The 20,562-nt window shown below is 45.1% G+C and overlaps 5 protein-coding genes across 5 annotated transcripts; 3 read left to right on the plus strand and 2 right to left on the minus strand.

Moving 5' to 3' along the window:
• Nucleotides 1–495: 495 nt before the first annotated feature.
• LOC101755796 (B-cell receptor-associated protein 31) lies at nucleotides 496–3,730 on the plus strand. The gene is made up of 3 exons (XM_004980999.4): nucleotides 496–687; nucleotides 785–1,284; nucleotides 3,027–3,730. Exons 2-3 carry the CDS (start codon nucleotides 999–1,001, stop codon nucleotides 3,392–3,394), a joined length of 654 nt encoding a protein of 217 aa, XP_004981056.1. The 5' UTR covers nucleotides 496–687; nucleotides 785–998; the 3' UTR covers nucleotides 3,395–3,730.
• Nucleotides 3,731–3,899: 169 nt separating this feature from the next.
• Nucleotides 3,900–6,930, minus strand: LOC101755389 (actin-related protein 2/3 complex subunit 4). The gene is made up of 8 exons (XM_004980998.4): nucleotides 6,769–6,930; nucleotides 6,473–6,538; nucleotides 6,280–6,332; nucleotides 5,758–5,785; nucleotides 5,186–5,260; nucleotides 4,780–4,884; nucleotides 4,359–4,448; nucleotides 3,900–4,208 (listed from the first exon to the last, which is right to left on the minus strand). The coding sequence occupies exons 1-8, from the start codon at nucleotides 6,769–6,771 to the stop codon at nucleotides 4,119–4,121; spliced, it is 510 nt and encodes a 169-aa protein (XP_004981055.1). The 5' UTR covers nucleotides 6,772–6,930; the 3' UTR covers nucleotides 3,900–4,118.
• A 261-nt stretch (nucleotides 6,931–7,191) lies between these two features.
• LOC101756192 (probable kinetochore protein NUF2) lies at nucleotides 7,192–11,796 on the minus strand. Its single transcript, XM_004981000.2, has 10 exons — nucleotides 11,484–11,796; nucleotides 11,085–11,397; nucleotides 10,801–10,980; nucleotides 9,543–9,632; nucleotides 8,929–9,036; nucleotides 8,559–8,612; nucleotides 8,333–8,447; nucleotides 8,078–8,235; nucleotides 7,693–7,788; nucleotides 7,192–7,583 (listed from the first exon to the last, which is right to left on the minus strand). The coding sequence occupies exons 1-10, from the start codon at nucleotides 11,648–11,650 to the stop codon at nucleotides 7,497–7,499; spliced, it is 1,368 nt and encodes a 455-aa protein (XP_004981057.1). The 5' UTR covers nucleotides 11,651–11,796; the 3' UTR covers nucleotides 7,192–7,496.
• Nucleotides 11,797–15,266: 3,470 nt separating this feature from the next.
• On the plus strand, nucleotides 15,267–17,748 carry LOC101756633 (purple acid phosphatase 15). The gene is made up of 5 exons (XM_012842999.2): nucleotides 15,267–15,704; nucleotides 15,812–16,343; nucleotides 16,480–16,697; nucleotides 16,890–17,080; nucleotides 17,192–17,748. The coding sequence occupies exons 1-5, from the start codon at nucleotides 15,461–15,463 to the stop codon at nucleotides 17,612–17,614; spliced, it is 1,608 nt and encodes a 535-aa protein (XP_012698453.1). The 5' UTR covers nucleotides 15,267–15,460; the 3' UTR covers nucleotides 17,615–17,748.
• A 131-nt stretch (nucleotides 17,749–17,879) lies between these two features.
• LOC105913629 (arginine decarboxylase-like) lies at nucleotides 17,880–20,437 on the plus strand. Its single transcript, XM_012842998.2, has 2 exons — nucleotides 17,880–18,179; nucleotides 18,552–20,437. Exons 1-2 carry the CDS (start codon nucleotides 18,117–18,119, stop codon nucleotides 20,121–20,123), a joined length of 1,635 nt encoding a protein of 544 aa, XP_012698452.1. The 5' UTR covers nucleotides 17,880–18,116; the 3' UTR covers nucleotides 20,124–20,437.
• Nucleotides 20,438–20,562: the final 125 nt, after the last annotated feature.

Consider the following 20,562-nt stretch of genomic DNA (forward strand, 5'->3'; position numbering starts at 1 on the left):
CTACTGCGGCTGAACTCCATGGGCGAAGCCAGAAATCTATGTCATTGGGGTCATCGGGGTCTAAATTCTTGCAATCTTGTGTGCATAAAAGAGAAATTTGCTACTTTCATGATGGGATTACGGTAGAGTTAGTCGATGACAGCACGCAGGTCCGCCCCTGCTGAACTCTGAACTGCAGATTCATCAATGAAAGAAATGTCTGATCCACCTCACGCGGAATTTCCCTTTCCTTCCGACGGAACGCACTTGTTTTCGATAATTTTATTTTTCTTTTTGCAAAAAGCCAAAATATTATATACCAGTAAAACTACAGAAAAAGGCTGTCTAAATAAAGTTGCAAATGCATTGCTCATACCTTATAAAATTCCTTGAAAGTAAAGGATGTCGGGAGAACTTTCGGAGTATGCACGTTAAGCACCATTTGTTAATCGAAAAGAAAGAGCTAAAAAACACAGAGAAAAGGGGGCCCAAGAAATCAGCACTCTCACACTCTCACTCCAACACTCCTACTCCCTACCCTCTCTCTCGCTCTACCCCTGCCCTCCTCGTCGCCTTTCGCCGCCGTCTTTGGCTCTAACCCTTCACCTTTCGATCCCCTTTCCCACTTCTGTTACCATCAACCCATAACCCTCGCCCGAAGTCCGCTGATTCTTGATTGCTCCGAGTTCTCGCCTGGTTCTTGGCAAGGTGAGCTGCTTCTTTCCGCATTCCCCCGGAAATTTCCGTTTGCTTCCCCCTTTTTCTCGGTTCGTCTCCTGATTGCTGATGGCGCACCTTTTCGCAGGCCAAGAAAGGTGGTGATTTCCTGCGCATCTCCGATAACTCCCTCCATCAAAACTGTGATTTTTCCGCCGCCATTCCTGCGCCATTCTTGAATTTGGCGCAGCGAAGTCGTTTCTTTCGAGGGTTGAAATCCTTGCAGCTTTGCGCGGCCAAGCCGGGGTTGAAGAATCGTAGCAGATTGGTAGTAGAGAGGGACGCCGCAGCCAGTCGAAGGTATGATTCAGCTGCTGTTCCTCGTGCTGTTCGCGGAGGGCGCGGTGGCGCTGCTTCTCATGGTGAAGGTCGGGCCGCTGCGGGAGCTGGCGATGCGCGTCGTGGACCAGGTGAAGACGGGCAAGGGCCCGGCCACCGTGAAGACCCTGGCGTGCACGCTCACCGTGATCCTCATGTCCGACGTTGCCAGCATCCTCAAGATCCAGAACAGGGGGCTCAAGCTCGGCTCCGTCAGCCCCATGGACCAGGTGCTCTGGAGGACGCACCTCCTCGAGGCATCCCTCATTGGTGAGCATTCGTCTCCCTCCCTTGGTTATTTTTAACTGGCAACAGTAATGCCAGCCGCTTAGCATTTTTGTAATGAACCAGTGTATATGGATGCAATGACGAATTAGTGACTGGCTGATTTCTGCTTAGGTACCTAGGTGGTAGACAAGGTAGCAATCTGACACCAAATGATCTGGATTCAGTTGCCAATTTAGAGTTTGTTCTTGACTACCAGAAATTCAGGTTACCCGATCCAGATTTTGAGTTGTAACCAATTGCTTAGTCTCAAAGGTAGATTAAGGATAGCTGATTTTATAATCTCCAGTTAGTAAGTAGTAGCAGCAGTCATCTCCTTTGTTTACCTGGTTGGTCAACTGTTCAAAAAAAAACTAGATTATATTGGTCTATTAGGATACTACAGGAGCATTCCTATTGGATTGCATTGCATTGGACTATTGTTATTCCCTTGCTACCTAGGCATCAAGAAAGACAATAGCATGTTGCAGCAATGATTTGCTCTTCAGGGATTGTTTAGTACTATTAGAATTTTAACTATAGTTATTTTACCTGAAACCCAAGGTAAGCTATCCAGTGGCAAATTGGTTTGCTTTAGCACAACATACTCCTATCACGTACCAACTTTATACAAGTTCGTTTTATACATCGCTCCAGCTTGTCGTGCACTTTGAGTAGCTGTGGTGTGTGATGAAGATTTAAGACTTGGGAAAATGTTGTCTTGAAAATGGTATGTGGGGTGAGGACGAGAGTTTGTATGTAGAATCTAGGAAGGATGCTGTCTTACTCAGGAATGTTAGGGAGATGCCAGATAAGTTGGTTTCTCAAAATAAGATGTATTTTCTCCAAAATTAATCTACAGCCCTTGGAATTACTCTAGTACTGTTTGCCGTAGTTAGTGATTTCAGTTAATTTCCGGCGTGGCTCTCTTGGCTTAGGAATCTTAGTTATAACTTTTAGATTTTTAAGAATTATGATGCGCAAGCTACAAAGGTTGGCATTTTGGGGAATAAATGGAGAAGATTTGGTATTATTTTTGAGGACCTATTTCATACTTGGGCATTTAGAGTCTGCTTATATTATACAAAAGAGGTATTAGGGCTAGTAATTGTAGTAGTAGTAATATAAAGGGGCTGATAACTTAGGTCATGGTTCAGACACGTGAATTATTGATTTCCATGAGCTTCTATCGGAAGCTTGTCGATCTGTTAAAACTATTATGACGTGTTTATATGTGTAGGTATTGTGAATGCTATGGCATGAAATAAAATTTCTATGTATTTATGGGGAAGGAGGTGTTCTTGTTTAGAGTTTATATTGATCTATGCAGTCGTGAACTTGTTGATCCATGGGGTACAACTGTACAAACCATAAAGTTAGATTGTCTACGAATGTTCCAAGTCAGAAGAGCAGGTCCATGCCAGTAAAGTTACTATGACAGCATGGTTTAAGCATAATTCTATCTGGCTTCTTTGAAGCTGTTGGTTCAATGTAGTCTTCTCGTTCTTTTGTTTTCATTTCTTTATTTTATCTTTTTACATAGGGAGATTCATACCTGAAATGGTAAATGGTAAAAACAGGCCTCAGAGGATATTATAAATTCCCACAGAACCTATACTATGATGGGGATGTCGAACACATCTATTTTAAGCTCAGGGCAATGCTGTTTGTTGTTTCATTATGAGAAGTACCGTATAATCTCTTTAATAACTTAATGGTGGTCTCACACATTTTATTTCTCCTTGTAGGATACACTCTATTCCTTGCATTTGTAATCGACCGGCTGCACCACTACCTGCGAAAGCTCATGACGCTGAGGAAAACGTCCAGCACATCAAGGGAGGAGGTCGAGAAACTTCAGATGGAGAACCAATCCCTCCGTGAAAAGGAGGGCAACTCCTCCGGTGAAATGAAGAAGCTCCAGCGGGAGATTGCAAAGCTGAACGAGAGCATGAAGAAGCTGAAATTCGAGAACGAAGAACACGAGAGGAAGGCATCGGCAGCGGAGGCCCATGTGAACGCTCTGCAGAAGCAGTCGGAGGAGCTGCTCCTTGAGTACGACCGGTTGCTGGAAGACAACCAGATCCTGCAGACTCAGCTACTTAGCAGAGGCTGAGGTATAAGCTGGTCCATGCAGCTTCAGTTATTCATTAGCAAGACTCCTACCAGATGGCGTCAGAGAGCCAAGCACTTCCCTGTTTCCAATGAAGAATTATGTGATTCTCGGGGTCCATGCTGTTCCTAACTTATGATCTTGGTGCAAGGATGGAGTGTATTTAGAGTTCTTGTTTCTTCCTCTCTTTTTTTCTTTTTTGTATGGAGGTATTTTAAGAGCTAGGGGTGATGATGCGATGGGGCATGAGGTTAACCAGAATGTGGTTGGATAATGTTGAACTGTGATGTGTGCCGAACCCCATGCCATGCACCAACCAAGCTGTGATTTGAGGGCGAAGCCATGGATGACGGTTGATGGAATCCTGGGCCAACATGCAGAAACCGAGCGTTTCTTATCACACACTAAAACTTGGCACATCCTGGGCCGCTTACCCACTGGCCATGCACCTGCCGCGGTATCCAACAGCCCCGAAAAAACATGCAGGAAAAAAAAAACCAAGACCATCTCAAATGAATAAATTCAGTTTTCCTTATGGATCAACTGTCAGCTGGTATTCAGGTGATCTAAACAAGAATACATCCTCTGCAACGCATTTACAAAAGCTCCCGCTCAACAAAAAAATGAGAGTGAAGAAACAAACATCAGGCAGCTGAGCAACAGCGGCATAGTTACAGGCCGCGATCATGACGTGCAGCAGCACCGGACTAGTACTATGGTTGAGTCATCATATGAACTGCTTCAAGAACTCAGTCGCCACGAGCCGGCCACGAGTGTTTACTGATAGCTTCAACTCGCTGATCTCCTTGTCGATGTCCTAAAGTTCATGTAAGCACAATGATGTGAGTACGCGTACATGCCAACATAGAGTACAATGCAATGTTTGCACCTATCAGGCAAATGTAAAAGCAGCAAACTGATGGCGAATAAGAACAAATGGCTTTTTTCTCCTTGTTTATCATCTTACCTCCATAAATTGCACGATGAAATCTATGAGCTTGTGCTTATGCATGTCCTCGCAATGGTAGTTTGTTATCAGAAAACTGATATCATAACCCTGAGACGTAAACGATGCATACATAGCAGTTCAGTCATAAACAATTGGAGTTCTGCAACTAACAGGAAGGGAAAACATTTATATCGACAGAATAGATCACTATGTGTGAAAGTGCTAATAGTATGAGTGTATGACAAAATAAAACCAGTACTAAAAAAGGTTCGAAAAATCATGGGCCATCATTCAGTTGTCTACAATGGTGTATCCCTGTGCCTAGTGACATTACTAGATTGACTTCAATTGCAGACAGTTCATGTTTACTGGGAAAACTAACCTACTGGAGACATAAAGCAATACCAAAGGTGATCGGTGTAAGAAGGAATTGTGATACCTGAACCGGTTTTCTCCTTAGCACTTGGAATGCCTCTGCCCTCATTGACAAAAACCTAAGAAATTTCTTTGCAAGAATGTTTTCCAACTCATCTGCTTGCTTAACCTGTCAGATCAATCAGAAGCTTTGAATATATATACCAGAATACCAGATGACAAATGATCACCTCAAAAAATATATTATACACATGCAGATGCAAAATATAACTGAATAGGCACCATAAATTGTGACATTTGGATCTGCCTTATTAGTTTGAATTAGGCACCATAAATAACTCAATTTTTTTTACCAAAGACTACAGTTATATACACAAACAAATCATGGTATGGCCCAAAGGACATGTTAAATTTTAGCAGTACGGAACCCTAATAACCATAGAAACAGCCGACAAGGATATCTACAGTACCTTCATGCTTATACGTATTGAATTGATTGAAGTCTCTATTAAACATTTTTCTGCTTCATTGCGGCATATCAGTACCTGTACACAAATATAGGCTATGAATCACACAATTCTGAAAACATTGAGCAAAACTTCTAAGTGTCTTATCCAAATAAAATAAGGATACAAGTAAAGACACCATGCAAGCTACATCTGGAAGTAACCAGCCAATTAATTGTTTTGTCAACAATCCACCTTCTGTTAAGAGGTATCCTATAAAAATGCTCAAACTAATATCAACAATCATTTGCGTTTCTATTTTTTTCATAAAAACATAAATAAAAAATCATGGCATGATGAAACATGATATAGCATTGAGTAACCAATCTCAAATTTACTTAAGCTGTTAAGCATGATATCGTAGAAGTGTGCGCCTGTTGCAAATTAAAAATGAAAGTACTGCCATCATTAGTTCTCAGTTTTTTTTGCCTAATAGAGTATAGTTGGTTCATACACAGTTTCTAAAGAAGAAAAAAAAGGCAATAATGAAAACTTATAAACTGAATTTAAGATCCTGCCAAATAAGTCTCACTCACCGGGTTCAGTAGAAGTTCAGGGCTCGTCCTGGAATAAGGAATTAGAAATGAAGATGGATTAGTAAGGGCAAAAAGATCTAACCACTTACAGAAGTCGACCTGGAATCAGATATGAATTATACAATTCTATAAGCACAGTTCTTGGCTCTAGAGAAATAATACAGACAAGGACATCTCAGAGAAGCCAATGATAGACATGGTTTTCTTTTAACTTCTGCAATCTGCACTCCGTGTAGTTAATCAGGGCAATCTATGCATATTTCTAACATGATTAGATTCATAGAGTTATACTTGAATTTAAAATGCGTCAGATCCCAGAAATGCACCTAAGATGAAAAGAAAGAGGCATATGTTACCATATTCACAGGACCAAGGTTTCTAGCGTAAACATGGCACTGGAAGTAATTTTGACACGACAGAATCCTACCATTGCACTGACAACTCTTTGGAGATTTGGTCAAAACAAATGTGGCACATCAAAAAATAAAATGATTGGAAATTCCTGTATGCAGCATGGCTTACTTGAGCTCCACCTCTGGCTTGTTGTGCCTCTCGACTTCTTGGCAAGGGAAATTCTAGTGGCAAAGCAAAAACATAAACCACCTAAGTAACGCTTCTGATGAACTGAGAACAGCAACAGCAGGAGGGGCATTGTAAAAGGAATGGCAGGTCCGCAGGTACTTCTGGTCAAGCTGAAACAAAAAACAGGGGGTACCTGGAGGCACATCGCCGCCTCTAGAGTGTTCCGGATGCAAGTGAGGTACAACCGCAACGTATTGGCCTGCGAGAAGAGATACGCATTAGTACTGCCTGCTATTGATGTTTAGCACACGCCCAAATGAAGCGTAGGTAGCACAATCAGCCAAGTCGAAAAATTTTCTTCAGCAGTTTGAAGCCGAGAGACGTAGGTGGCCCGGGCAAACGTCGATTTGAGACCAGGTATCAGCGAGATCTCACGGTTGAGTGCTCCCGGTGGGGAGGCGAATGATGGAATCAAGGTGGGGTGCTTACCATGGCCGGTGCGGCAGCGGAGGATTCGCGGTCGGTGCGCGTGACGGGGACGGAATAGGTGGAGGCGGAGGAACACGGATGACGAGAGCGGCGGTGGCCGGCGTAGAGGTGAGCACGGTCGGGGACTCCCCAACTCGGGCCGGTTGGGAGGGTGGGGAAAGGGGATGCACGCAAGCCGTGGCTGCGGAGGCAGGTCAGCGTCCGGCTGACAAGTTGGTCCCACCGGATCGGAAATGGGCCCCCGACAGCCCGACTTTGTGTAAACATAATTTTTTTTGCTTTATTATTTCAAAAAAAAATTGCTTTCACCGGATACGAAATTGAGCCGTGGAACCGTGAACTCTCTAGTAGTTTGTAAACTGCATAGTTCTTTATTCAAAAAAGTAAATTACAGAGTGTTTGCAAGCCGAAAAACACATGCCGTTTGCTTTCATCGGACGAACCTGGATGTCCATTAAAATTGACAACAAAAAAAAACCGTTACATATCTGTCAAAATAACAGTCAGGGACTCAAGGTCTCAGTGATCGGAACAAGGCAAAGGCAAGGGCAAGCTTTGACATAATCGTAGCAAGCACATTACGAGTTACGACCACACTCGAATAGAGCAGCTTCGATCGAGATGCAAAACTTGTCCAGGTAATCAGGTATACACAAGTGAAGCACTAGCTCAATTAACAATTACTACGAGACATGTACATCCATGCCAGCAGGGTACTGGTCGACACGTCATGGGCCAATCTGGCTTATAATGGCCATACTCGCTTCGTCAACTTCTTTGCGGGAACGATCGATGCCATCCATGTACATGTTAGCCTGGAGAAAAGGTTATGTTATATCAGCAGCCAAGCTCACGGAAACAAGTGCTTCTTATCATCTCGGAGTATCTTTTTCGGAAATCAAATAGGCTTAGCTAGGGGCGTACCGTCTCACAAACTTGCTCAAACGTGGCATAGATTTCCTCTCGTTTTTTTCTGCCAGCAACCTCTACCGAATCGGATTGGGAGCATAAATCCGCAGCCTGCGTGTTGTGTTCACAGATAGGCGGACAGTATGTCAGTGATTCTGAAAGAGGAATACAATAAAGAAACAGGATGACAGAAGCCTGCAGCCTTTGGTAATCAAGTACTAGATGCACAGCCTGCGTTTTCCTTCTACATTTATAAAGCCCACAGCTACTAATCAGCCTCCAAGGTATCATCACAGGTAATATGTAAAGCAGTAAAACGTTGGATGCAGCAACTCATGCGGTGTAATTTCGAAAGGATTCTAATTTCAATAGCTGGAAAAAAACAGGAGAAAAGCGTCACCTTTGCAATCTTCTCCTCTATTTCCCTTTCTCTGTCTGCAAGGCACTTAAGTTCTGATTCAACTTCAGATTTCAAGGTAGTCATCTTCTGTTTATTCTCTTCGATTCTTTGGTCCCTTTCTTTCTCCTTTGCCTTGAGACGGACCTCAGTTTCATGTACTAATTGCAAGATGTTCATCCGCAGTGATGTGATTAGAAAATTTGAACTAAGAACTCACTGAACAGTACTTGAGCAGTACAAATTTAGAAGCAAAACCTTTTGATTGCCATTCAGCAGCTCTAATGCGAATGGTCTTCATCTCCAAACTGTGGTCACTAATCTTGGCCTTTTGTGCTTTAACATCCTTCTCAGAAGCTTTAGCAGCAGTGCTCTAGCAGGTATAATATATTTGTACAGTCATTGTTAGACCAATATACTCAAGCGTGCAATCAGCCGGGGGGGGGGGGGGGGTGATTATTGCGTGCAAGAAAGCTATTCGTACTGTTTCGTGTAGAGCAGAGATTTTGGAGAGATGCTTGGATAGTTTGTCACAGACCTGCGAAATGAAGATAATAATCATGCAACTACATCAATGGAGCGCATCCAGGAATAAGAAAGGTGAAACCTCCCAAGGAACAACAATAAATATCAAATGATTCTTCTGATTTGAGCAAGGCCCATCAGTAGAAGTAAGAAAAGAGTGACCTGAAGTGTTGCGCGGAGAAGTAAATGAGAACCAGAAAAACACTATTTTGCTAGCACATGATCTGTAACTTTTATAAGAAATCATAGCAAATTCTATTACAAGTTTTTAACAAGTATGAGAAATTATTGCACCAACTGGCATAAAAAATGTGCATCATAAAGAGTACCTTCGTATACATCTCAAGAGTATTGTTTTTCTCCTGGACTTTATGCATCGCCATCTTCTCCAAGGTCTTTAATTCATCACGGACTCCTTTCTTCTCCTCAACGGTTTTCTTCATAGAAAATAGCATCCATAGTTACTATACCAGCTTACGCAAGATGCAGATTAGCTGATTGAGGACAATCAATTTGACATTCTATGCACATCGAAAAGACATGCATAGCACATAAAGAAATGAGCGCCAGTGATTCTATGGAAAATGAACATTTTTTAAATGAATGCAAGAATCAAGGTAGCGCATCCTGTGATGATTTCTATAGCAAGTTGAACGAATAATTCATTCATAGTTACAAGGAACTGTCCAGTGATAAAGTCAATCTGATAGCTGAAAGAATGGCAGCATCCTTACTAGCCCTAGGTGCATCGAGTAAATCAGTAAGGAAAACCATGGCATGCTGTTCTATCATGGAAAGAAATTCTGGGAACTACAGGATGCCTTCCATGAATGGAACCTTCAGGTTTTCAGGATAGGCATTCCAATATATTCGAATGAAAAGATAAGTTTCCTGAAGAATTTATGCCAGCAACAAAAATAAATAAATAAATGAAACAGCCTACCAGGGTCTTTTCAGGGGACTGAACAATTTTGGATAATAGCTTTGAATTTTCTTGCGAATGTTTGATCAGCTCAAAATCAGCTTGGGAGATCTGCCAAGAAAAACAATAGAAGCAGTGAATGCAACATTATGATGTAAGTGTTACTTTGTATAGAGTATCAACATTCCAGTTTGATTTGAAAAGAGCAATTTAGCTGGTCGATGTCCACATGCAAAGTAAAGACGATGCAGCTAAAAACCACTTATTAGTTAGGAAGAAATGTCAGCAGTCAGTGGCTGATTAAAAATTTGAATGTCTTCTGATTATGCTGGAAGACCACTTTCTTAAACAAGTAAACATACTTTCAGAGCTCCAGGACTGGTTTGGTCTGGAACACCTGTAACCTACAGAAGGTGGCGCCTATGAAACTATCACTTCTCGTGGTCAGAAAGCCACAGCAACAGGGGTATTTCCTAATGACTCCAGTATCTCCACTTCAATGAGATTTTCAACCTACACCAGGATACAGCATTCAATGTATAACCAAAACCAGTGGCAAGTTATATGATCGAGTCAGATTTGTTGCCATAAGTGGGTTTGAATAATTCCAGCAACGGTATCTCACAATCAGCTATGGCTAGGCCAAGTAACTGTTCCAACTTCCAACCCAGAAGCCTGCAACTGAATCTAGGCCAAACAAAATCTACTAATTCCAACATAATTTGTTATCCAGTTGGTATCGAACAGCACTTTTGACCATATGACTTAACAACTAATTTCATTGTTAACCCATACTACTTCCTAACTGTCCATGTTGCAGGCATAGACCTAACATGCTTAGTTACATGTAATGTGAGACTTGCTCTGTTCACATGCTGATAGCATAACATGGTGGAGTCTTGACCAATAACCAGAATATTCAAACCCCTTATTTTTCAGATAACAATTTGTTGACAAAAATTATCAGCAATACCCCAAATAATGTAATGGGCAGTACGAAACTACTCAGTGTTGTAAGTAAGGCAGCAAGCTAGAACCTAGAAGTAAGAAGATTATGGACGGTGGCCAAGACAGGTTGGTAACTCACATGAGGTTCAAAATTGGCATACGAAACACTAGCAACACTGGAATACAACGCCACGTACAAAACATAGTATGTTTGCGAATTGCGATCCTCTGATTGGGGCATCGATCACACAGAGCATAAGAATAACAAAACATATCGCCCAAGCAGCATCTAATAAAGGAAGAAAAGGCAACACGGGACAGGGATCAGCACCTTGCTAAGGAGCCCTTCTTTCTTTTCGTCTACAGCTTTTGCTCTACTTCTCAGCGCCAACTGATGCGTGTTGTACTCTTGAATCTTCTGCCTGAGGGTGTTGACCTCCGCCTGGAGCTGCTGGACCACGGGCTCCTCCATCTGCTCGTTGTAGGCATGCTCCGTTTTCGCCTTCTGAAGCTGCATGAGGGGAAAAAGGCAGACAACAGCGAGAGGAACTTTTAAGAATTTCCCCCGGACAGACAGAAGGCAGGAACTGCGAAGAAGAAGGATGTGCACGAGACCTCGGCGACCCTAGCCCTGAGCTCCGTGAGCTGGTCCTCACGCTCGAAGTACTCTTGCGAGATGGGTTTGAGGACGTCGAGCTTCTCCTGCCTGAAGTGCAGGTAGTTGACTAAGGCGCTGAGGATGTCGATGATGCGGCGTGGGTGGGGGCGGAGGAAGTCGCGGAGCGTGAGGCCCCCGAAGTAGATGGAGTCGAGGAAGTCCCGGGCCTTCCGGTAGATGCGCCTGAGCGCCATGGCTTGCAAGTGGTGCTCCGGGTTTTCGAGCACCAGCAGCTCATCGAATCCTAGCTGCTCGTCGGGGGGGTTGTCGCTGCATAAGCAAAAATGACCCCCAAATCTAGGTGAGACGCGCAGGGGAGAGCGAGGGGGGAGCCGGGAGCGGCCGGGGGCGTTTACCCGACGACGTTGGTGAAGAAGAGGGAGAAGACGTTGGGGAGGAGCTCCGGCTGCGGTTTGGCGATGTCCTCGGCGCGGAGGTTGGGGTTGGGCGCGATGTCGTAGGAGTGCAGACCCTCCGCGATCTGCGCCGGCGTCATCTCCGGGAAGGAGAAGTTGGTCGCCATCGGGCCCCGCCGCGGGCGGCTGGCTGGCGCCGGCGAATCGGACCACCGGATGGACGGACGGGTCGGGCGGCGGCGTTCGGATTTCGCTCGCTCTCTCTCTCCCGCCTGAAGAAATTGGAAATAGAAAATCAGGGTGACGCGCCTAGGTTTCCGTTAAGGAAGTGTCCGGTGGCATTCATTGACGAGACGGCCCAGGCGCGTGCGTGTGGCTCAATCGGCCCACTACTGATTGGATTCCCGTGCGGCCCACCCACGAACACGGTGGGCCTGTTAACGCTTGGCAAGGCAGCAACGGGCAGCAAGGGCTTTGCCTGAGCAAACATGAATGAACTCCGGCCAGCCAAAAAAGCCTTTGGAGAATTGGAGGAGCAAGGGAAGGAACGTGAGTAGCTTGATTGGGAGGTTCGTGCATGCTGCAAAGCAAAGTACTCGTAGTAGCATGGAGGCTAAAAGTGTCCACGCTACTGGTCCATAGACCATAGGTGCCGGAAAACACCAAACCAAAAGGAGGCTCCATAGACCATAGTCTCATGGGACGCCATGGATGGCCGGAGCATCCGGACAACGAGGCCTATCCCATCGGTCGGCGCAGGCGGCATCTTCCATTGTGGGCGCTGGAATATTCCTCTCCTTCCAGAGCAAGCTACCCAACGCTGACGTCACTACCGGTATAGTCTGCTCTAGCTCTTTTCCTTCAGATCACTAATAGTCCAATGGATCATGGATAGCTTTGCTTCGGTAAGCATCCCTAAGCTTGGAGTTCTTCAGGTTTGATAACCAGCGCAGTTAACACACAACATCACCTGACCTCGAGTCCTGATCTGAGCAAGGAATTTCTCAAGGGCGTGGACAAATTGTCCATTGCAGGCAGACCATTGACACAGTACTAGGAGTAGAGTAACCTAGCCGGAGTAGTTTATCAGCACAGAGCACCAACTTTCGAGGCGGACTCCGCCACGTAGCATCGCGTTGACAGGCACGCACTCTTTTTCGATCTTTCCCGGCGCCGAATTTTTTTTTATTTTTAACTTTTTTGTTTAACTCGGAGCGACGTGACAAGTCTCGCTTTAAAAAAAATTATAACTTTTTCGTATGAAAATAATTTTTATATGAAAATTGTTCTTCGTAATGAAAAACCATCTAGTTACTCCTAGGTTGGATCTAGATTTTTTTATATGAAAATTGTAACTCTCGACGAGATCTACAACTTTATAGTTTTGAGTTTTTTCATTTGAAGTCGTTAAGATACATTAATAATTTATCTAAATTTTAGATAGCATATTAAGCGCCTGATCTATTTCGCATCACCAACTTAACTTTGTTCACATTGTTCCACCACAGAAAATCTATACAATATATTATTTATGAAATTATAGGAAATAGATAAAATTAATATATGAAAACTACTACAGTTAAAATGAAAGATATATAATTATCAAATATGGAACATAAATAATAAAATTTGGGTATGAAAGGTTGCATAGCTAGGTAGTGCTATATTTCAATCAACTCCTATACCGAATGTATGGGTAGAGAAATAATCAATAATTTGGACACATGATAAGGAATTCTGAAAGTAATAGGTTTACATGATCCGGAGCTTGCCTTGAGCTACTTTAATGTTAGTTTCTTCAGTAGTCCCTTCAATTTCAGGCTATCATTAGTAATCCCTTCAATTTCAGGCTATCATTCAGTGTTAAATGGCTGTCGATTCAGTTTTATCAGAAATGATTCAAAATAGTCCAAACTTGCAAACTTTGAGCTTTCATTTGAATATGAAATCCTTGATTTCTCTAGTCAACAACTAGAACAAACCAATCACTAGGTATCCGTTTGTTTATGGTCCAAAAACTTCCAAAGTTTATATACAAAATCTCTCTGAATTCCATTTCAAAGTTGGTCACTTGATACTGTTTTCAAACTTACAATTTTTCCGAGGTTTGTTAGAGTGAACCTTGTTCAACATCTTTGACCTTAAATTTGAGACCGTTCTGATCTGATTCTTGGTCCAAATATGACTCCATTATGTTCCATGCACTTCCAACTCTTTGTTCCATTTTTTGCCAAATTTTCCAAAATTTGAACCTTTTGTTTGATTTTTGACCAAACTTTACCTTTCTCAAATGAGTTGACCAAAACCGACTTGATCTCTCTTACAAGTTCATAATCCACTTATTGTCCTTAATAACATTTGATTAAGAATTTCAAACACAGGAGTGTTGCAATAAGATACTATATGAAAGTAAAAATATTGGTTCACCATTTTTTTTATATCAGTTAAGTTGGAGATTGTTCAATAATTAATTGAGCGTGGCTAAAATGCTTTGTGACCACTACCTCACTCGATGTTGTCTTCACTGCCTCGCTATTGCTTGGAATCTGCAAAATTTGACCAACGAAGTATTAAGATGTTTGAATTTGTCTATGATGATGTTGGTGTAGATTAAACAAAGGTAGCAAATCATCAGGGAGATGGGTCATATTTAAATGTATTTTAAATTTGAAATTTAAAAAAGGGTCAATTTGGGTAAAATGTGAAATTTTAAATTTTAAATGTGATCAATATGATGGAAAGCCAAGGTTTAAATTTGAGGAAAAACCTTTTAAGTTTGATGGTCCATGATGGAATAAAGAGTCCCCAACACTTAGCTAAATTTTTCAAAGTGGTGGAAAGGTTGTCAGGTGGTTATATTCAGAAGCCCAAATATTTCTCTTTTTCTTAAGCATGTAGAAACGGCAAATACAAAGATACAAGTACAATCTATGTATTTCTAACATGGAAGAAAAAGAAGTTAGCTTAAAGGTGTCAAATATCATGTATAAGTCACCAACTTATGTTGTTTCTAGCTATAGTTGGAAAGTGATTAAGTCATGAAGGCGACGATGAATGGACATTTTTGAAGTTAGCAACTTATGTTGTTTCTAGCTGAATTTCATATTTTATATACTTGTGCTTACTATCACACTATATAGTCTTGTTAAATACTTTATGTGTTGCACTATAAATATTTTGACACTCGTAGCAACGCATGGGCACAATCCTACTGATGATTGTATATATCTTATTCTTATTGCAGTAGCTTATGACATATTAGTCTTATCTATTTCCTATAATTTTATAGATAATATTTTGTATAGAACTTCTTAAGCGGAACCATGATGAACAAAATCAAGTTGGAGATGACCGAAACAGGATAGATCAACTGTTAATGTATCTTAACAACTTCAAATAAAAAAATCAAAACTATAAAGTTGTAGATCTCATCGAGAGCTACAATTTTTATATAAAAATCATCTTCATCCAAGTTCATATGAAAAATTTATTATTTTTTAAAGTTAGACCTCTCCGAGTGGCGTGACAAGATCGTGCTGTCATGGTGGCGGGAGTGGCGTGACAAGCTTTCGGAGCGTGGCACATCTTGTCACACCATTGCATATAGGGCGACAGAGTGTTCTTGTCACGCCATGCGGATCAGCACGATCAAAAGTGTCAAACGTGCAAATATTTGTATTTTTAAAATATTAGTTAAAAAAGTTAAAAATAAAAAAAATTCCCCGGCGCCTTGCTTTTCTTCCCCGGCCGCCTGACCGGCCTGGCCGTTCCAAATCTGCCATGCGGTGGCCGGGGCCCACCGCCGCAACGCAACTGTGCGCGTCCTCAAGCCGCTGCTGCTTGCGGGGCGGCGGCGAGGTTTATAAATTTCCCTCCAAATCCCCGTCCCACTTCGACGCCATCAGCCCCCCACCCACCGATCTGTCTTGTTACCGGAGCCCGACGGCGAAGGAGCAGGAAGCTAGCAGGCAGCAGCAATGCGCCGGGCCTTACTGCTGCCCCTGCTGCTTGCGGCGGCGGCGATAGTGGCCGCGGAGCCGGCGTCGACGCTGTTCGGGCCGGCGCGCCCGGTGACGGTGCCGCTCGGGGACAGGGGCCACGCGGTGGACCTGCCGGACACGGACCCGCGGGTGCAGCGCCGCGTCACGGGCTGGGCGCCCGAGCAGATCGCCGTCGCGCTCTCCGCCGAGCCCACCTCCGCCTGGGTCTCCTGGATTACAGGTACTCCAAAAATCAATTATTTCGGCCTAATCCTTGGAACCAATCAGCTCGGTGTTGGCATTGCTCGGGGGGCTGTTCTTGGATTGACGATGCTTACTCATCTGCAGGGGATTTCCGGATGGGCGGCGCCGTCAAGCCGCTGGACCCCAGCACGGTGGGCAGCGTCGTGCGCTACGGCCTCGCCGTCGACTCCCTCCTCCACGAGGCCGCCGGCGAGTCGCTCGTGTACAGCCAGCTCTACCCCTTCGAGGGCCTCCAGAACTACACCTCCGGCATCATCCACCATGTCCGCCTCCGAGGACTGGAGCCCGGGACCAAGTACTACTACCGGTGCGGCGACCCGGCCATCCCCGACGCCATGAGCGGCGTCCACGCGTTCCGGACGATGCCGGCCGTCGGGCCCAGGAGCTACCCGGGGAGGATCGCCGTCGTCGGGGACCTTGGCCTCACCTACAACACCACCTCCACGGTGGAGCACATGGCGCGCAACCACCCCGATCTGATCCTCCTCCTCGGCGACGTCTGCTACGCCAACCTGTACCTCACCAATGGCACCGGGACGGACTGCTACTCCTGCACCTTCGCCAAGTCCACGCCCATCCACGAGACCTACCAGCCGCGCTGGGACTACTGGGGAAGGTAACAAACTTACCATGAATGGGAGTAGTAACTCTGTTTTGAGTTGTCTGAAACTCTGAACATTCTTCAGAACATTGTTCAGAGTTTGTTCAGGATGCTCAGTTTAGTATGGATTCAGAGTTGAGAGCTTATGCAGGTACATGGAGCCGGTGACTTCGAGCATTCCGATGATGGTGGTGGAAGGGAACCATGAGATCGAGGAGCAGATTCACAACAAGACGTTTGCAGCCTACAGCTCGAGGTTCGCGTTCCCGTCAGAGGAGAGCGGATCCTTCTCTCCGTTCTACTACTCTTTCGATGTCGGTGGCATCCACTTCATCATGCTTGCGTCGTACGCCGACTACAAGAAATCAGGTGAAAATTCACCATCTCATCTCTTAGGAACAACTGCTAACTCACGAGTCAAAATTCAGTAAAGAGAACATTATTCAGTCGCGCAAAGCAGCTGCTGCTCATCCAATTGTGCAGCCATTGTCCATGTCAATTCTAATTGCAAGTTACATGTGTGCTGATCAATAATGAGCAATTTGGGGGCCGATCGAGCAGGCGAGCAATACCGGTGGCTGGAGAAAGACTTGGCGAAGGTGGACAGGTCAGTGACCCCGTGGGTGATAGCCGGATGGCACGCGCCCTGGTACACCACCTACAAGGCTCACTACAGGGAAGCCGAGTGCATGAGGGTGGAGATGGAGGAGCTCCTCTACTCGTACGCCGTCGACGTCGTCTTCACCGGCCATGTAATTGAGCCTCGCCATCTCTCATAGTTTCTCAAAGAAAGCCTTCACTATCTGAAAACTTCACTTCACTTTGTCTGAAACTCTGAAACACTGGTGGGCGGTGTTCGTCAGGTCCACGCGTACGAGCGATCGAACCGCGTGTTCAACTACACGCTGGACCCGTGCGGCCCCGTGCACATCTCGGTGGGCGACGGCGGCAACCGGGAGAAGATGGCGACGAGCCACGCCGACGAGGCCGGCCACTGCCCGGACCCGGCGTCGACGCCGGACGCCTTCATGGGCGGCTTCTGCGCCGCCAACTTCACCTCCGGCCCGGCCGCCGGGAGCTTCTGCTGGGACCGCCAGCCGGAGTACAGCGCCTACAGGGAGAGCAGCTTCGGGCACGGCATCCTGGAGGTGAAGAACGAGACGCACGCGCTCTGGCGCTGGCACCGCAACCAGGACCTGTACAACACCGTCGGCGACGAGGTGTTCATCGTCCGAGAGCCCCACAAGTGCCTCATCGAGTCCACGAGATTGTTAGCGTATCGATGAGTAATTTGTTAGTTAAATTACCAAATTATAAGTTAATTACCAGAGTGGTCAGTTCTTGGCGTGCAGAGATTAAATAACATCTGTACCAAGTTGCAACTACTTTGTAGCTTCACTGCCTCCATTTTCGACTGAAACTGAAACGAATCCACCACACCACGCACATGCATGAGCATGACTAAACGGAGACATGGGCTTTAGAATTCCTGTATGGGCCAGCTCATATTGGGCTGGGCCACATTTGCCCCACGCGCGGAAAAAAGTTCCGATAATGCAAGTTCGCCGCCTGGAGTCGTCGTCGGCTTCGGGCACTGGCGGCGAGCTCTTCTAGCCGCCGGCCACGCAGGAGCCGCTCCGGGCGCTCGCGCTGGCGTCAACCGCGTCGCCTCGGGTGACGTCCTCTCGGACCTCTGCCTGGCCTCTCGTTAGCCAGCCCGGTCGCCTCACGTCCGTTCAGCTCGTGGTCTCGCAGCAGCAGAGCGCAGCGCGGCGACAGCGAGCAAGCATGGCTCACTGCCTTACCGGCAGCAGCTCTCCCGCCTTCTTCTCGCGCTGCCCACCTCACAAGGTAAATCCCCTCCTGCTGACATCCGGCTCTGCGCCTGACAGGCTTCGGCCTCGTCCTCTAGATGTTCTGCTAAGCGGCACAAGCTGTTTGTGGAATTGCTCTGTGGCTGTTCTTAGGTTATGAGCCACCAGACGACTACGAATTCGTAGGTTTACTGCTTCTAAAATGTATTTTGATATTGTTTACCACATATTGTTTTCTCATGCTCAGCCTCCTTTGTACTGCAACTTTTATTGAAGATGCTCTGTAGTTCCTCTGCCAGAATAGCTCGTGATTAGAACATACTTTGTGAGTTTTACCTGTGACAATTGAACCATATCTTCATTGAGCTATTGTGTTGTATGTGACTATTCAACGTTCCTTGCCTCCTAGGAATCTCACAGACGACATGCTGTTGTACAATGTGGCACTTCATTGGGCACGCCAAGAATATCTGAAACTGAAGCTTCACCAGCTGAATCTTCAGCAGTCATTCAAGGTGGTACTGCCCCACTGGTTCACGCGCTGAAATTAACTGCCAGTCAAGATGTTTCCTGCTTTCACTTCCCAGGACACAATAGAGGAAAAGCTGCTCCATCTTCCTTGTCAAAACTTATTGGCCCAGGGGCATTTTTGCATGACTTACCTGAGTTACCGGAGCTTGATGACCTCTTCTCACCAAAAGGTGTGATTTTGGATGCCGAAAAGCGAGCAGCTCAATTGTTTGGATCATCTAAAACTTGGTTCCTTGTCAATGGAACTACCTGTGGGATCCAGGCCTCAGTGATGGCTACCTGTTCTCCTGGGGACTACCTCATTGTACCACGAAACTGCCACATTTCTGTGATCTCTGCACTGGTCTTGTCTGGTGCAGTTCCTAAATACATAATACCAGAGTATAATTCCGGGTGGGACATTGCTGGTGGTATAACCCCATTGCTGGTGGACGAAGCAGCAAAAGAGTTGGAGGAGGATGGAAAGAGGATTGGCGCTGTTCTTGTTACTTCACCAACCTACCATGGTGTATGCAGCAATGTGCAAGGTATTGTTAGTGTGTGTCACCCACGAGGCATTCCAGTAATAGTTGACGAGGCACATGGTGCACATTTCAGGTTCCATAACAGTTTGCCAAGCACTGCAATTGAGCAAGGTGCTGACCTGGCTGCGCAATCCACACACAAGGTCCTGTGCTCCCTTACACAGTCCTCAATGCTTCACATGGCTGGAGATCTAGTGAATGTAGATAAAGTAAGCCAGTGCCTTCAGGTCCTCCAGAGCTCGAGCCCGAGTTACCTCCTACTGTCGTCTCTGGATGCTGCAAGAGATCATCTGAGCAAGAACACAAATATATTTGATGAACCATTAGCACTAGCATTGGAAACAAAAGACCAGCTAATGATAATCCCAGGGATATCTGTTCTGGACTTGCCATGCTTTGCTTCTGATTTCCCTGCTATTGATCCATTGCGTATTACACTTAGTGCTTCAGATCTGCAATTATCGGGGTATGAAGCCGATGACATTTTATATGAAGGTCATCAAATCGTATCTGAGCTTGTTGGCACACGAGCAGTGACATTTGCAGTTAACTTAGGAACCAGAGTGCAAGATGTTGAGAAGCTTGTGCAATCTGCAAAGCATCTATCAGAAAAATATTTCTTTGCAAATAGCTCCAAACCTATGAAGGGAAATTGTGTCTGTGGCCCATTAGACAAGATCTCTGTGCATCTGACTCCAAGAGAGGCCTTCTTTACAAAGAAGAGGAGAGTAAGAATTGAGGACAGCCGTGGTGAAATTTGTGGTGAACTAATCTGTCCTTACCCACCTGGTATCCCAGTGCTGATCCCAGGCGAGGTAGTAACTCATGATTCACTTTCTTACTTGATGAATGTCAGACACCAAGGCATCACAATCAGTGGAGCAGCTGATGCTGAGTTAAATTCCATTCTGGTGTGCAACTTGTGATGATTGTTCTGTTGTGTCAAGAGATTATATTGCAGAGGTACTAAGGAAGATCAGTGGAGCCTTCATGATTCTCACTCCTTGGCTGCATGTTGCAGGGCGCCAGGGCTTCTGAAGCAAGTACTCTCTAGCTGCCCTTTTATACTGCATCATTGTAATCTCAGCCCTTTTTCATTTCGCAGATAGCTACTCCTACTCTATATAAGAAACTATGGGTGCTTACAAATTAAGACCACCCAAACCTGGACGAAAACTGGAAATAATAGTAGCAGCTTTGGTCGCGATAATTGTTTATTTAAAGCTTCATATGACCTATACATCGCCATCAACAACCATGAAGTAATGTGATGGTGATGATGATGATGCAGTTAGGTTTGTCACGGGCTGGCTTTCTTTCCATAACAAAGCTCACCATAAACAATAAGGACTTGTGAGCTAACGC

Source organism: Setaria italica, chromosome IX, assembly GCF_000263155.2.
Source record: "Setaria italica strain Yugu1 chromosome IX, Setaria_italica_v2.0, whole genome shotgun sequence".
In the NCBI taxonomy this organism is placed as follows: Eukaryota; Viridiplantae; Streptophyta; class Magnoliopsida; order Poales; family Poaceae; genus Setaria; species Setaria italica.